This window comes from Chiloscyllium plagiosum, unplaced genomic scaffold (genome assembly GCF_037043375.1).
Source record: "Chiloscyllium plagiosum isolate Xiang-an unplaced genomic scaffold, Cpla_swu_hap1 HiC_scaffold_2, whole genome shotgun sequence".
Classification (NCBI taxonomy): Eukaryota; Metazoa; Chordata; class Chondrichthyes; order Orectolobiformes; family Hemiscylliidae; genus Chiloscyllium; species Chiloscyllium plagiosum.
In genome coordinates, this window is record NW_028270140.1 from 115,093,839 (window position 1) to 115,110,470 (window position 16,632).

Here is a 16,632-nt window from a genome sequence, read left to right on the forward strand (position 1 = left end):
CAGAATGAATGCTTCCTGAGATTTACATGACCAAAGGACTGGCATGATGGTGACCGCTTCCTTGAGTTATCACAGTGTCAATTTTTATGATTCTCCACAGAACCATTTGTATCTTTCCTCATTAAATCCTTGAATGGTTTTGTTTTGTCCGACAGATACAGGAGGAAATTATTCCGATATTAATGGAAACAATCTTCTCTTCCCTGGCAAGAGTAATGGTAAGTGAGGTGATTAAATAGGTTAAGCGAAAAAAATCAGACTCTTGATGAAAGGAACAACTCGCACGATTTTCCCCTCAAGACTTTAATAGCAAATTCTGATCTCGACTTTGTGTGGCAACCAGTGTTTTCCATGTGTTTGGATATTATTATTCTCCCAATTCACATAAATCACAAATCCATTTCTCTTCAATGCCATTGAGAAATAAGTAGTGCAAAAAAACCAACAAGCAAAACAGAATGGGACCTGGCAGCTGCAGTTAACCAAATGTATGTGCTAACCACTGGAAAACGGTTTCTTCTGCACAACACCCCTGTGTAACTCCATGGCCACCATTCTCTTTGACCCTTCATTAAAAAACAACTTGGCATTGGCAAGCCACCAACTTCATTACAATAACTGTGTTAGGGGATTCTCTATTCCGAGGTACAGACAGACATTTCTGTGGCCAGCAGAGAAAAAGCAAAATGGTGTTTTGTTTCCCTGGTGCCAGAATCAAGGATATCTCATACAGGGTGCAAAATGTTCTCACGGGGGAGAGGGGCCAGCAAGAGGTCATTGTCCACATTGGAACCAACAACATAGGAAGGGGAAAGGTTGAGATTCTGAAGGGCGATTACAGAGAGTTAGGCAGAAATTTAAAAAGGAGGTCCTCGAGAGTAGTAATATCTGGATTACTCCCAGTGCTACGAGCTAGTGAGGGCAGGAATAGGAGGATAGATCAGATGAATGCATGGCTGAGGAGCTGGTGTAGGGGAGAAAGATTCACATTTTTGGACAATTGGAATCTCTTTTGGGGTAGAAGTGACCTGTACAAGAAGGACAGATCGCACCTAAATTGGAAGGGGACTAATATACTGGTAGAGAAATTTGCTAGAGCTGCTTGGGAGGATTTAAACTAGTAAGGTGGGGTGGGGGGGGAACCCAGGGAGATAGTGAGGAAAGAGCTCAATCTGAGACTGGTACAGTTGAGAACAGAAGCGAGTCAAACAGTCAGGGCAGGCAGGGACAAGGTAGGACTAATAAATTAAACTGTATTTATTGCAATACAAGGGGCCCAACAGGGAAGGCAGATGAACTCAGGGCATGGTTAGGAACATGGGACTGGGATATCATAGCAATTACAGAAACATGGCTCAGGGATGGGCAGGACTGGCAGCTTAATGTTCCAGGATACAAATGCTAAAGGAAGGATAGAAAGGGAGGCAAGAGAGGAGGGGGTGGGGATGACATTTTTGATATGGGATAGCATTACAGCTGTGCTGAGGGAGGATATTCCTGGAAATACATCCAGGGAAGTTATTTGGGTGGAACTGAAAAATAAGAAAGGGATGATCACCTTATTGGGATTGTATTATAGACCCCTAATAGAGGGAAATTGAGAAACAAATTTGTAAGGAGATCTCAGCTATCTGTAAGAAAAATAGGGTGGCTATGTTAGGGGATTTTAACTTTCCAAACATAGACTGGGACTGCCATAGTATTAAGGGTTTAGATGGAGAGGAATTTGTGAAGTGTGTACAAGACAATTTTCTGATTCAGTATGTGGATGTACCTACTAGAGAAGGTGCAAAACTTGACCTACTCTTGGGAAATAAGGCAGGGCAGGTGACTGAGGTGTCAGTGGGGGAGCACTTTGGGGCCAGCGTTCATAATCCAATAGATTTAAAATAATGATTGTAAAGGATAGACCAGATCTAAAAGTTGGAGAAAGGCCAATTTTGATGTTATCAGGCAAGAACTTTCGAAAGCTGACTGGGGACAGATTTTCTCAGGTAAAGGGATGGCTGGAAAATGGGAAGCCTTCAGAAATGAGATAACGAGAATGCAGAGAAAGTATATTCCTGTTAGGGTGAAAGGAAAGGCTGGTAGGTATAGGGAATGCTGGATGACTAAAGAAATTGAGGGTTTGGTTAAGAAAAAGAAGGAAGCGTATAGACAGGATAGATCGAGTGAATCCTTAGAAGAGTATAAAGGAAGGAGGAGTATACTTAAGAGGGAATTCAGGAGGGCAAAACGGGGACATTTGATAGCTTTGGCAAATAGATTTAAGGAGAATCCAAAGAGTTTTTACAAATACATTAAGGACAAAAGGGTAACTAGGGAGAGAATAGGGCCCCTCAAAGATCACTGAGATTCTTGTAGAGAGAGGAGGAAAACTTCTTCAAGGCAGGCATCCTTGCAAGAGGATTCGCAGTAGGGTTAAAATCAACGAAGTAAAAACAATGACTGCAGATGCTGGAAACCAGATTCTGGATTAGTGGTGCTGGAAGAGCACAGCAATTCAGGCAGCATCCGAGGACAGGCAAAATCGACGTTTCGGGCAAAAGCCCTTCATCAGGAATAAAGGCAGAGAGCCTGAAGCATGGAGAGATAAGCTAGAGGAGGGTGGGGGTGGGGAGAGAGTAGCATAGAGTACAATAGGTCAGTGGGGAAGGAGATGAAGGAGATGAAGGTGATAGGTCAGGGAAGAGAGGGTGGAATGGATAGGTGGAAAAGGAGCTGGGCAGGTCGGACAAGTCGAGTTGCTGGAGGTTAGAAACTAGGATGAGGTGGGGGAAGGGGAAATGAGGAAACTGTTGAAATCCACATTGATGCCCTGGGGTTGAAGTGTTCCGAGGCGGAAGATAAGGCGTTCTTCCTCCAGGCGTCTGGTGGTGAGGGAGCGGCGGTGGAGGAGGCCCAGCACCTCCATATCCTCGGCAGAGTGGGAGGGGGAGTTGAAATGTTGAGCCACTGGGCGATTTGGTTGATTGATGCGGGTGTCTCTGAGATGTTCCCTAAAGCACTCTGCTAGGGAGGCGCCCAGTCTCCCCAACGTAGAGGAGACCGCATCGGGAGCAACGGATACAATAGATGATATTAGTGGATGTGCAGGTAAAACTTTGATGGATGTGGAAGGCTCCTTTAGGGCCTTGGATGGAGGTGAGGGAGGAGGTGTGGGCACAGGTTTTACAGTTCCTGCGGTGGCAGGGGAAAGTGCCAGGATGGGAGGGTGGGTCGTAGGGGGGCGTGGTCCTGACCAGGTAGTCACGGAGGGAACGGTCTTTGCGGAAGGCGGAGAGGGTGGGGAGGGAAATATATCCCTGGTGGTGGGGTCTGTTTGGAGGTGGCGGAAATGTCGGCGGATGATTTGGTTTATGCGAAGGTTGGTAGGGTGGAAGGTGAGCACCAGGGGTGTCCGCAAAAAAAGGTGGAAGAACAAAATGAGTATTTTGCATCAGTATTTACTGAAAAGGATATGGAAGATATAGAATGTAGGGAAATAGATGGTGACACCTTGAAAAATGTCCATATTACAGAGGAGGATGTGCCAGATGTCTTGAAATGTCTTAAAAGTGGATAAATCCCCAGGACCTGATCAGGTGTATCCTAGAACTCTGTGGGAAGCAGGAGAAGTGATTGGTGGGCCTCTTGCTAAGATATTTGTATCATCGATAGTCACAGGTGAAGTGCCGGAAGACTGGAGGTTGGCTAATGTGGTGCCACTGTTTAAGAAGAGTGGTAAGGACAAGCCAGGGAACTATAGACCAGTGAGCCTAAAATCGGTGGTGGGCAAGTTGTTGCAGGGAATCCTGAGGGACAGGATGTACATGTATTTGGAAAGGCAAAGACTGATTAGGTATCGTCAACATGGCTTTGTGCATGGGAAATCATGTCTCACAAACTTGATTGAGTTTTTTGAAGAAGTAACAAAGATGATTGATGAGGACAGAGCAGTAGATGTGATCTATATGAACTTCAGTAAGGCATTCGACAAGGTTCCCCATGGGAGACTGATTAGCAAGGTTAGATCGCACGGAATACAGGGGAAACTAGTCATTTGGATACAGAAGACAGAGGGTGGTGGTGGAGGGTTGTTTTTCAGACTGGAGGCCTGTGACCAGTGGAGTGCCACAAGGATCGGTGCTGGGTCCTCTGATTTTTGTCATTTACATAAATAATTTGGATGCAAACATAAGAGGTACAGTTAGTAAGTTTGCAGATGACATCAAAATTAGAGGTGTAGTGGACAGCGAAGAAGGTTACCTCAGATTACAACAGGATCTTGACCAGATGGGCCAATGGGCTGAGAAGTGGTAGATGGAGTTTCATTTAGATAAATGTGAGGTGCTGCATTTTGGGACTTATACACTTAATGGTAAGGTCCTAGGGGGTGTTGCTGAACAAAGAGACCTTGGAATGCAAATTCATAGCTCCTTGAAAGTGGAGTCGCAGGGAGATAGGATAGTGAAAACAGTGTTTAGTATGCGTTCCTTTATTGGTCAGAGTATTGAGTACAGTAGTTGGGAGATCATGTTGTGGCTGTACAGGACATTGGTTAGGCCACTGTTGGAATATTGCATGCAATTCTGGTCTCCTTCCTATCGGAAAGATGTTGTGAAACTTGAAAGGGTTCAGAAAAGATTTACAAGGATGTTGCCAGGGTTAGAGGATTTGAGCTATAGGGAGAGGCTGAACAGACTGGGGCTGTTTTCCCTGGATCATCAGAGACTGAGGGGTGACCTTAGAGAGGTTTACAAAATTATGAGAGGTGTGGATAGAGTAAATAGGCAAAGTCTTTTCCCTGGGGTTGGAGAGTCCAGAGCTAGAGGGCATAGATTTAAGGTGAGGGGGAAAGATATAAAAGAGACCTACACGGCAACATTTTCACGCAGAGGATGGTACATGAATGGAATGAACTGCCAGAGGAAGTGGTGGAGGCTGGTACAATTGCAACATTTAAGAGGCATTTGGATGGGTATATGAATAGGAAGGGATTTGGAGGGATATGGGCCAGGTGCTGGCAGATGGGACTAGATTGGGTTGGGATATCTGGTCGGCATGGACGGGTTGGACTGAAGGGTCTTTTTCCATGCTGTACATCTCTCTGACTCTATGACGCTCATTAGTTCCTCCTTGAGTGGTTCACTATTCTGTCACTGATTGAGCTTCAAGGAGTCCTTTCCTGCCATTTTTGCCACATCACAATCAGTCAATTAGGGTGATTTTGTGTTGGCTTTAAATTCAAATCTAACTATTTCTTGTGCCTCTTAAAGTATTACTTGCTATATAATTTGATCCACTAGATGGAGTGCCAGTCAATATTGTGCCGTACTTTACGACATCACCTAATAAGGATCACTTGATAAGGATGGGCCCCTTACCTCTCAATGAAAATGACACAGACAAACTTGCCTCCATTTAGCTGACTTGCCCATGAATAGTTTGGGCAAGCACCCATCCATTAGAATCGAAAAGTGTGGCCCTGGAAAAGCACAGCATGTCAGGCACCATTTGAGGAGCAGGAGCGTCCATTAGCATGGAGCGAGGGGAGTTGTGTGCAATTCCGTGAGAAGGCTTGCCTCATAGAGCTTCTGGTCAAAAAATAATGCCAATGGCTGTGTATCAGACCAAGATTGACAGCCCATGCCAGTATTGTAGGAGGCATACAAGAAAGAGGGCCTTCTGAAACCAGATAATCCTAGGATCTGACCAGAGCTGAGGTACCGAGACCCAATGAGGAGGGCAGTGAGTGCTTGAAGACTGATGCTAGATTTGCAGGTGCATCCACATTCAGGGGGATTCAGGTGCATTCAGGGGATCCCCTGAAAGTAACAGTAGAATGTCCATTGGTACCTTGTCTTCCATCCTGGGAAGAACTGTCATGAATTGAGACCAGAATGCTCAATTTATACCTTCAATTTATGGTGGTATGAGGAAGACCGAAAGCCTTCTGTAGAAAGACAGTTATCCTAATTTCCAGATATGTTTGTCTAATCTTTTGGTTGAGACACACATTCTGTACAGCTGAGGTACTCCGAGTTGCGTCAACCAACCCTTCCTATACACGGGTACATTTAAGGAAAGGGACCAACTAGGCTTCCATAAATGTACATAGACAATTTAACACTTTTTTCCATTCGAGGTATGTTTACGTCACCTCAACAAATGAATATTCGAGCAAAGAAAACTTCCAACAATTAGATGTGACAGTATGAAGAATACTTCAAAGATGTAATATTAAATATCCTCTAAATAGTGATTTATTTAGAAAATAATAATCCCTGTATTCAATTATTCATATAATCAGATTCATAGCATCATTTGAAGTGACAGAGAAACTTAAAAATGCCATTTTGGTTCAATTTTTAACAAAGTTTTTCCACTTTCATTTCATTATTGGATTACCTTTTTAATCTTTTTAATGTCTGGGTCTTCATCCTCAGCATTTCCTTGGTAAGGCCGCATCCGTTCTTTTGTTTTGTTCACAGCGACAATCTTAGTAAAACAATAATAATCACAACATCAATTGATAAGTCTGTTAGGTCAATTCCAGGTTGTGCAATTATATTTGATCAATCCTTGGACTTACTGGGTCATTTGGTAAAGCTGTAGCTCTTTCTCAGAAGGACATTATGGCGGGACAATATCTTAGATGCAATGTTATTTGCTCCCTTGCAGCAAACTGCACAGGACATTTTCTGCTCTTTCTACCATTAAAATCTTCTTCAATGGTTCCTGAAGTTAAACTGTTACAGAATTTAAGTAGCATTTCTCACATTGCTAAATCTGCTATAGAAGGGTCTGCTATGAATTAATTTCAAAACATCATTTCAATAAGTGATTTGGCATTACATCTGAAGGAAAGAATACAGGGCTCTGGGGTAAGGCCAGTTGAATGTAACAACCTGAATGCGCTTTCAGAGCCAATATGGACATGTTGGGACAAATGACTTCCTTTAGTAGCTGTAATCATTGTATGATTGCCTTTATTGGTCAGTGCATTGAGTATGGGAGCTGGGAGGACATTTTGCAGATGTACAGGACATTGGAATACTGCATTCAATTCTGATCTCCCTACTATAGGAAGGATGTTGCAAAACGTGAAAGGGTTCAGAAAAGATTTAGAAGGATGTTGCCAGTGTTGAAGGATTTGTGCTATAGGGAAAGGCTGAATAGGTTGGGGCTATTTTCCCTGGAGCATCAGAGGTTGAGGGGTGACCTTGTAATGTCTTATAAAATCACGAGGTGTATGGATAGGGTAAATAGACAAGGTCTTTTCCCCAGGGGTGGGGGAGTCCAAAACTAGAGGGCATAGGTTTAAGGAGAGAGGGGAAAGATTTAAGAGACCTAAGGGGCAACTTTTTTTTTTAAAACGCAGAGGGTGTTGTGTTTACGGAATGAGCTGCCAGAGGAAGTGGTGGAGACTGGTACAATTGCAGCATTTAAAGGCACCTCGACGGGTAATGTGAATAGGAAATATTTAGAGGGATATGGGCCAAATGCTGACAAATGGGACTAGCTTTATTTAGGATATCTGGTCGGCATGGATCAGTTGGACCAAAGGGTCTGTTTCTGTGCTGTAAGTCTCTATGACTCAATGAATTCATATTTAATTTGATTAACATTCCTATGTAATTAAGCTTGCTGTTTGTGAAATATCAGTCAATTTCAACCGAGGTTTGCAGTCACTGAGGGTTAGAAATGAAAAGTTGCCATATTCCTACCAAATCACTGGGCTACCTTCTCATTAGTGAGAGAGACAACTGGTTTAACCTGACAATCACCATGCCTGGCAAAGGGAGAAGTTGAGGAGGACAGTATGTCATGGTATCCTTAGTTACTTAGTTTCCTAGTGTAGAATTGAACCCACACTGTTGACACCACTCTATACTGCAAAATCAGCCATCCACTCAACTAAGCAGACCAAATCTCCAAAGAATCACAGACACAAGATGTAGAAAGACAGAATGCCTGTGACATGGGAGTTACAAGGTAGAGGAGAACATTTCCAGGTTAATGACAGAAGCAGAAATCATAAGAACATTCAATATGGCATTGCATTCAAGATAAGTAAGGGCAAAGTGAACAAAGGGATATTGGAATGATTTATAGTAAATGCAATTAGAAATACTTATTTGTGGAGGGGTGTATCCAGGACTGACTGATTGGACTGAATGGTTTGTTCCCATGTTAAAATAGTTATATGTCTACATATAACCACCACAGTTAGGAATATACAAACAGCAGTGGGGCATTTATTCCTTGGAGCTTTTTGTGCCATTCAATGGGATCATAGTTGATTTGCAACTTAATTCCATATGCTCACCTTTAAACCTTAGCCCTCAATAGCTTTTATTAACAAAAATCTATCAATCTCAGGCTGAAACTGAACTGATTGAGCATCAATTGTAATTGTTGAAAGAGAGTTCCACATCTTTATGACCAATGTTTTCTAAAGGTGGTGTCAAATTTCCTGAAAGATCTCGATGGAAGATTTAGTCAATGACTTCTCCTAGACTCGGTTCCAGCAACAATAAATTCTATCTATCTATCTTACTTGTTATAGAGTCATGCTGCATGGAAACAGGCCCTTCTGCCCCACTCGTCCATGTTGGCCAGATGTCTCAAACTAAACTAGTCCCATTTGCCTGCACTGGCCCATATCCCTCTAAATCTTCCCTATTCATGTGCCTGTCCAAATGTCTTTTAAATGTTGTCACTGTATCTGCACCTACCACTTCTTCCAGTGGTTCATTCCACATATGCACCACCCTCTGTGTGAAAAAGCTATCCCTCAGGTGCCTCTTAAATCTTTCCCTTCTCACCTTAAACCTACACCCTCGCATTTTGAACTCCCCTACCTTAGGGAAAAGACCTTTGCTATAAACCTCTATGATGTCATCCCTCAATCTCCTATGCTCCAGTGAAAAATGTCCAAGTCTATCCAGCCTCTCTTCATAACTTACACCACCTAGTCTCGGTAATAGCTTTTTAAGTCTTTTCTGCATCCTCTCCAATTTAATAATTTCCTTCCTAAAGCACGGTGACCAGAAATGTACACAGAACTCTAAAGTGGGCTCACCAACGTCCTCATATCTTAGTAACTTTGATCAAATCACCACATAACATTTTAAATTCTAGGGAATGTGATACTAATTTGTTTAATCTCTCCTCATATTTCAACCCTTTGAATCCAGGTATAATTCTGGTAAATTGACACTGCAGTCTTTCCTAATAAGGGTAATAAATTCTATCAGCATTCACTGTGATGCTGTTCACAGTATTGCAGGTTTGTCCAATTAAGGCTTTGTGTAGCTGAAGCATGACTTCTACCCCCTGTATTCTACTTCTCTCAACATGAAGGCCAATTTTCTATTCTCCATTATGATATTTTCTGCATAGCTGATGACATTTACAGATCCTGGTATTAGTTCAGATCTCCACTGTTTCTAGCTTTCAACCATTTAGAAGGTATTCCATTTCATCCTCTGTAGATTCCAAAGGGATGACCTCACATTTGCCTATATTCATTTGAAATCAATTTCTCATATTTCTTTCTTATTTAATTGATCTGTCTTCCTTTGTGATGTTATGCTACCACCTACACAGTTTACAATGTTGTCTATCTTTTCATTATCAGCAAATGTCGATAGATTATTTTCTATTACATCAGCTAAGTAGTGAATAAATACAATCAGAAGTCGAGGGCCCAACACAAATTTTTGTGGGACATCGATATCCTGATCATTATCTCTACACTGTCTCCTATCTTTCAATGAATCTCCTTCCCTGTCAATAGCTTTTTTCTATTCCATGAATATCAAGTTTTGCTAACAGAAACATCTGAGGGACTTCATGAAACACATTCTGGAAGTAGTTACAGATAACATTCATTGTCATTTCTAACATGCGATTAATAAGATCAAGGTTGATCTGATTTTGACCTCACCTCTACATTCCTGTGAATATCCAACAATTTTACATCCTCTTACATCCATGGGCGGCAAAGTGGCTCAGTGGTTAGCACTGCAGCCTCACAGCACCAAGATCCCAGGTTTGATTCCAGCCTTGGGTGACTGCCTGTGTAGAGTTTGCACATTCTCCCTGTGTCTGCGTGGGTTTGCTCCGGTTTCCTCCCACAGTCCAAAAATGTGCAGGTCAGGTGAATTGGCCATGCCAAATTGCCCATAGTGTTAGGTGCATTAGTCAGAGGGAAATGGGTCTGGGTGGGTTACTTTTCAGAGGGTCCGTGTGGACTGGTTGGGCCGAAGGGCCTGTTTCCACACTGTAGGGAATCTAATCTAATAATTAAGAATCTACGTATCCCTTCATTGGAATAGTTAAAGATTATCCATCCCTTGCCTTTTGAGGAAGGGAATTCCAATGACTCTCAGCCCTCTGCAAGAAAAAAGATGTTTCCTCATCCTGGTCTTAAATGAACAAGCTCTTGTTTTTAAAATTATGACCCCGAGTTCCCTCAACATCCTTTCCACATCCACCTAGTCAAGTTCCCTCAGCATCTTATATGATTCAATTACATCACCTCAGACTCTTTCAAACTCCAGAAGATATAGGCCTAACCTGCCTCACCTTTCCTCATCCAGCAATCTATTCATTCCAGGTATTCTTCCACTCATTACTTCAGTCATTTCTTCAAAATAAAAACAATCCAGTTTGTTAAGAATGAACTACACTTTAAAAATGAAATTGGCTTTGAGTTAAAAATGTTCATGTTCAGTAATGTTATCCTTAATTATAGACTTTAGAAATTAGTATTATTTGATTTAATGGGGCATTTTACATGCCATTAAATCCTATTCTTTCTGCAAATTTCCTGACTACATCTGACTCCAACAAATAGAAGATGCCACTACTACTTGTTTTGTAACCATGTACATACAGAGTCTTCCCAAGTGAACACTTTAATCCAATCAAGTTTATTTCCTTAGACTTCCCAGAATGGTGTAGAACAATTTCAAGTTAAGGTCCTAAGCATAAAACTTAAATTGAACTGCAAAATTCATATCATTTTATCTTGATTGTCAAACTCTGCACTGTTGACCTAAGATGGCACTGGATATCCAGATTGCGATCAGGAGACTAAACAAAGTTCTAATTCTGATGATTCACTGTTTTAATTCACTCTAAATATTCTAACATATCAACTGTCACTTTTATGTCGCAAGCCTTTTTATTGGAACTAACCTTTGCAGTGGCACTACCATTATCAATATTCTGATCCTGTTATTTGTCCCTTAAGCTGTTAATTCCAATCCATTGATCAGCTCAACAAATACAATATTTGAGGTAGGTATATTATGTTGATCTATTTAATAAAGGAAACATTATTTCAAATGAATTTGAAAAGTTCCTATTATTTATATTACAACCAAATCCTGAATGTTGAGAAATATTTAATGTCAGAAAAGTGAGTGTGCATACAAAGCTAGTTTTACAATTTTTGACAAACTCTTTTTATTTTTGTTCGCAGCGGTGAAGCAAGCTGGAAGAACAAAACCTCACCTTCTGCCTGGGTACCTGACAGACTTCAGGACTCAACATTGTGTTTAATAATTTCAGAGCATCAACATCCTCCTTCATGTTCATGACCCATACCATACCCCAAGTCTTACTCCATATGGGTTACTCCCAGCACAGCTATGCTATTTTCAATTATTCACCCTTTCTGTTAGGACTCAATCAGCATTTACTTCTCTCCTGGCTTATCATCAGCAATCTCTTTGTCTGCTTCTACTTTTTTTTTCTCACACTGTCTCACCTGAGCATGGCTGCCTGAATTGCTTGCTTTTCCAGTGCCACACTTTTCGACTCTGATCTCCAGCATCTGCAGTCCTCACTGTCTCCATCTATTTGACTTAAACCCTCAACGCCACCACCGCACTGCACCAATGCCCTGCCCATTGCCCCCCCCCCCCAACCCTTTGACATCAGTATAAATACCACCATTTCTTAGCTGTGCCCATTTCTGACAAAGCAGCATTGGACTCGAAACATTAATATGGTTTTTCTCTCTGCAAATGCTGTCAGACCTATATTATAACTAGCATGTTCACAACAATAACAACACATTTGAAGCAGAAATTGGTGGAACACAGTCTGGATTTAAATCTGAATAGAAACGAGAGGAAATATTTAACCTTATAACAGCTTTGTTTTATATCTAGAAGTAAACATAAATGTTGAGATACGTTTCACAGATTATGGAAAAAATGTTTAATTGTGTTATCACCAAAAGGTAATAAACATGTTGCAGTAATTGTTCAATGTTTGAGCAGCCTCAATTGATGGTTTATGAGCTGGAGGCTGAACTACAGACATTACAATCCATCAGGAAGGGACAAAGTTACCTTGAGTGTTTGTTCGTCATAAAAGTCACATCTCTTATGATTTGGTCAGAGACATAGAGTCTGACAGCAAATAAGGCAGCTAACGGGCAGGAACATCAGCTTTTGCAATTGTTCAAGAGGTTTGAGGCTCTTTATACTTATTTGGGTAAGAGTGAGGGTTTCGGGGGAATGAGCTAACTGACCGCAACCTTTGAAGTTCTGATTCTTAATTTAGTTCCTAGCTCCTCATACTGACTGTGCTGAATCTCTTTCTTTGTCTTGCCAATGTAGAATAAGTCTTTCAAGAGTAGGGAGTAGGGATGAATGTGCTCGTAGGGAACAATATAGGTAAGGGATTGATATGATTCTCTGCATCAAAGTACACAAGCCTAGAGGGCTATGTCGGTCAACAGTGCCTAGGTTGTCGACATCTGCTCATGGCTGGAGAGGAACTTACAATGGGAGGGGGAGGATCCAGTCATCCTAGTCCATTCAAGTGTCAAGTATATAGGTGGGACCAAGAAAGAGATTCAGCATAGTCAGTCTAAGGAGCAAGGCACTAAATCAAGCAGAACCTCAATAGCCATAACCTCCAGAGTGTTACCTGAGGCATGTACACATGAGCATTGGACAAATCAGACTAGTGGGCCAATGCGTGGGTTAAGACTAATGTGGGAGAAGTGGGTTCTGATACCCGGGGCTATGGCACCTATACTAGGGAAGTGGGATCTATACTTGTCGGAACGGTCTCCACTTGAAGCATGCTGGGGCTAGGGTTCTTGCCAACAATGTGACGAAGGAAGTAGAGAGGATTTTAGACTAAAGAGTGGTGGAAGGGACAAATTTTGGAACATGTGATAAATCAAAGACTAAAAGTCGAGGCCAAGGAGAAAGGTATTGATATGGGAAATGATGAACATACAGTGAGAAGATAAGATATAGAGCATAAATCTACGAGTAAACCAACTAATAAGGCTAGAATTTACATAGACAATTAAGAGATTAAAAATAAAGTCTATATCCGAATGCATGTAGCATTCAAAACAAAACTAATTAACTGACAGCACAAATTAAATAAGTAAGTACTCTTGGATACCCATTACAGATCCATGATGATCGAATGACATAGATGGAAATGTGAATCTTATAAGGTACAGGACATTTAGGAAGGACAGAATGCTAAGAAAAGACAAAGAGGTGGTTCTGCTCGCATGGGTGTGCCAATCCTTTGAAAAAAATTGGACCTGCAACGATCAAATAAATTGTTGTTCTCTGCTTTATATGGTCTACTCACAACAACATAGGAAGGTGTATCCATCCACGTTTGGCTTCAGTGCATAACAGAACTTTGGTAAGAGACAAGCTGGAGCACTCGGTGCAGCTTTGGTGTTCACATTTAAACAGAATATATTTGCATTGCAGGTTATACAGTGAATGGATTAGTGCCTGGAATGAGAATGTTGTCCCTGAGTGGCAGAGTAACTCATCTAGGTTCTTTAGAAGAAGGAGAGGCCATCTCACTAAAAGGAGAGGCGCACTCTCTGCAGAAGGGGCTGATCATTTACAATTGAGATGAACAGAAATTTATTTTCTCAAAGGTTTGTGAATCTTTGGAATTTTCTTGCTGCAAATTCTATAGATGCTCCATTATTGAATATATTTAACAATGGGATAGAAAGAGGTTTGGTCTGTCGGGCAATTGAGAAGTTGGGAAAATGAAGTTGAGGCAGAGATCAGATATGAAGGTATTGAATAGAGAGCAGGCTCAAGGTCCTGAACCTTCCACTCTTGGTCTAATGTGTTTGCATTCCTGTATTGCTCCAGGAGAGGTTGCCAATTGAATGCAAAATTGACTCAAAGGTAGTAGACAGAAGGTGGGAGCAGAAGGTTGTTATTCTTTAAATGTGTAATTGTACCCACCCCGATCACTTCCTCTGGCAGCTCATTCCACATAGAGGGTGGTGCGTATATGAAAAAGTTGTCCCTTATGTCCCTTTTAAATATTTTCCCTCTTACCTTAAATCTATGCCCTCCTGTACCCTTGGAAAGAGACCTTTACTATTCACCTTATCTATGCCCCTCATGATTCTATAAACCTCAATAAGGTCACCTCTCAGCCTCTGACACTTCAAGGAAAAAAGTCCCACTCTATCCGGCTCTCCTTATCACTCAAGTCCTCCAGTCCCGGCAATATCCTCATAAATTTTTAATGCACCCTTTCATGTTTAACAACGTTCTACCTATAGCTTGTAACTAGAACTGTACTCAGTATTGCAAAAATGGCCTCTTGTACAGCCTGAATATGATGTCCCAACTCCTATACTCAATACTCTGATCAATGAAGGCAAGCATACCAAACACCTTCTTCGCCATCCTGTCAACCTGTGATGCCACTTTCAAATAACTATGTATCTGAACCTCTAGGTCTCTATGTTCAACACTGCCCAGGGCCCTGCCATTAACTGGGAAAGTCCTAACCAATTTTGCCGTACCAAAATGCAACATCTTGCATTTATGTAAATTAAATTCCATCTGCCACTTCTTAGCCCATTGGCCTATCTGATCAATATCTCTTTTTACTCTTAGATAATCTTCTTCACCATTCATTATCGCACAATTTTTGTGTCATATGCAAACATACTAACCATATCTCCTATATTCTCATACATATTGTTAATTTAAATGACAAACAACAATGGAACCAGAACCAATCCTTCCGACACACTGCCAAGCACATGAATAGGAAGGTTTTAGAGAGACATGTACCAAATGCAGGTAAATGAGACTACTTAACTTTGCGATACCTGGTCAGCATAGATAAGCTGAACCAAAAGGTGTTTCCTTGCTGTATGACTATGACTTTATGACCCTCTGAATCTATGTTAGTTAATGATGACATCAACACAATAGAGGTATATGATCTAAGTTTAAGAAACCCAGGATGTGGAAACGGGTGGCATGGAGATGAGGAATGATAAAGACAATATGTATGGAGATGATCTACAAGCTCCTAACAGTAATCATACCGGAGGGTAGAATATAATTAAAGAAATAATGAGAAATAATGTCAGAAAAACAGCAATAATGATCTGAGATTTTAAATCATATTGAATGGAAAGTCAGACGAGTAAAGTTTAGTTGAGGAGTTCATGGAATGTATTCAGAAGAGTTTGTTTTAAAGAGCACTCTGGAGCCAACCAGAGACCAAACCATACTATATCTGAGATAGGATTAAATAATGATCTCATGGTGAAGGCACCTCCATGTAGCAGTAACCAAAATATAATTGAGATTTTCATTCAGTTTGAGCAAGAGAGAAGTTGGTTTGAGACTTTTTCTTACAATTAACAAATCATTGTTATGAGAGTATTAAAAAATCATTGTTACGAGAGTATGAAAACAGACTTGGCGAAAACAAACTGGCAAATAGGGTTAAAGGATAGGTGACACAAATGCAGTGGCACACATTGAAGGAAATATATTAGAATACACAGATGTATACATTTCAAACAATAAGAAAAAATCTCAAGGAATCCATTGTCAACCAGAAATATTAAAGACTGTATTAAACATAAAGCATATAATTGTGCCAAGACATGTGGCAGATCAGAAAATTGGTCAGAATATAAAAACCAGCAAAGATTCAACAAAAATAATAATAAAATTTAGCACAGAGTGCAAGACAAAGCTAGTCAGAAATATAAAACATGGTTAGAATTTATGTAAATATTCTTAAAACCCAATCAATGAAGTGAGCATAGGTCCTGTTGAAATGGAGAATTAATCATTTAACACAAGGAAATGGCACTGAATTGAACAGGTATTTTCACATCTGTCTTAACTGTAGAGGGTACAAATAACCTTCCAGAAGCAGTGATACATTAGGAAATGGAAGGGAGGAACCCTGAAAAGCCACAATCGCCAGAGAAATCACCAGATTCTAAGTAAATTGTTGGAGCTGAGGGCTAACAAGTGCTTAGGTTCTCAAGAATTCCATCCTAGAATCCCAAACAAAGTAGTTTGTGAGATACCTGATACATTGGTTTTAATTTCCAAAATTCCCTTGAATCAGGAATTGACAATTCCCCTTCATATTGGGCAATAACAAATGTGACTCCTTTATTCAAAATGAGAGAGAGACAGAAAGCCGGCCAGTTAGCTTAAGATCTATCGCTGAGAACATGTGAGAAGCTAATATTAAATCTGTTATAGCACATTACTTAGATAAATTCATGGTTAACATGCAGAGTCAACAGTTTTGTGAATGTTTAAACATGATTTCCCTACCTATTGGAGTTTG

At 40.9% G+C, this 16,632-nt stretch overlaps 1 protein-coding gene across 4 annotated transcripts in view; it reads right to left on the reverse strand.

The window, feature by feature from the left end:
- LOC122559051 (ras-specific guanine nucleotide-releasing factor 2) overlaps nt 1–16,632 on the reverse strand; it is a 244,258-nt gene that overhangs the window by 161,972 nt on the left and 65,654 nt on the right. For all 4 annotated transcript variants that reach the window (XM_087999794.1, XM_043708239.2, XM_043708251.2 and 1 more), the window contains one exon: nt 6,391–6,480. In XM_087999794.1, coding sequence (XP_087855920.1) covers nt 6,391–6,480 — 90 coding nt within the window. The remainder of the gene's footprint in view (nt 1–6,390; nt 6,481–16,632) is intronic.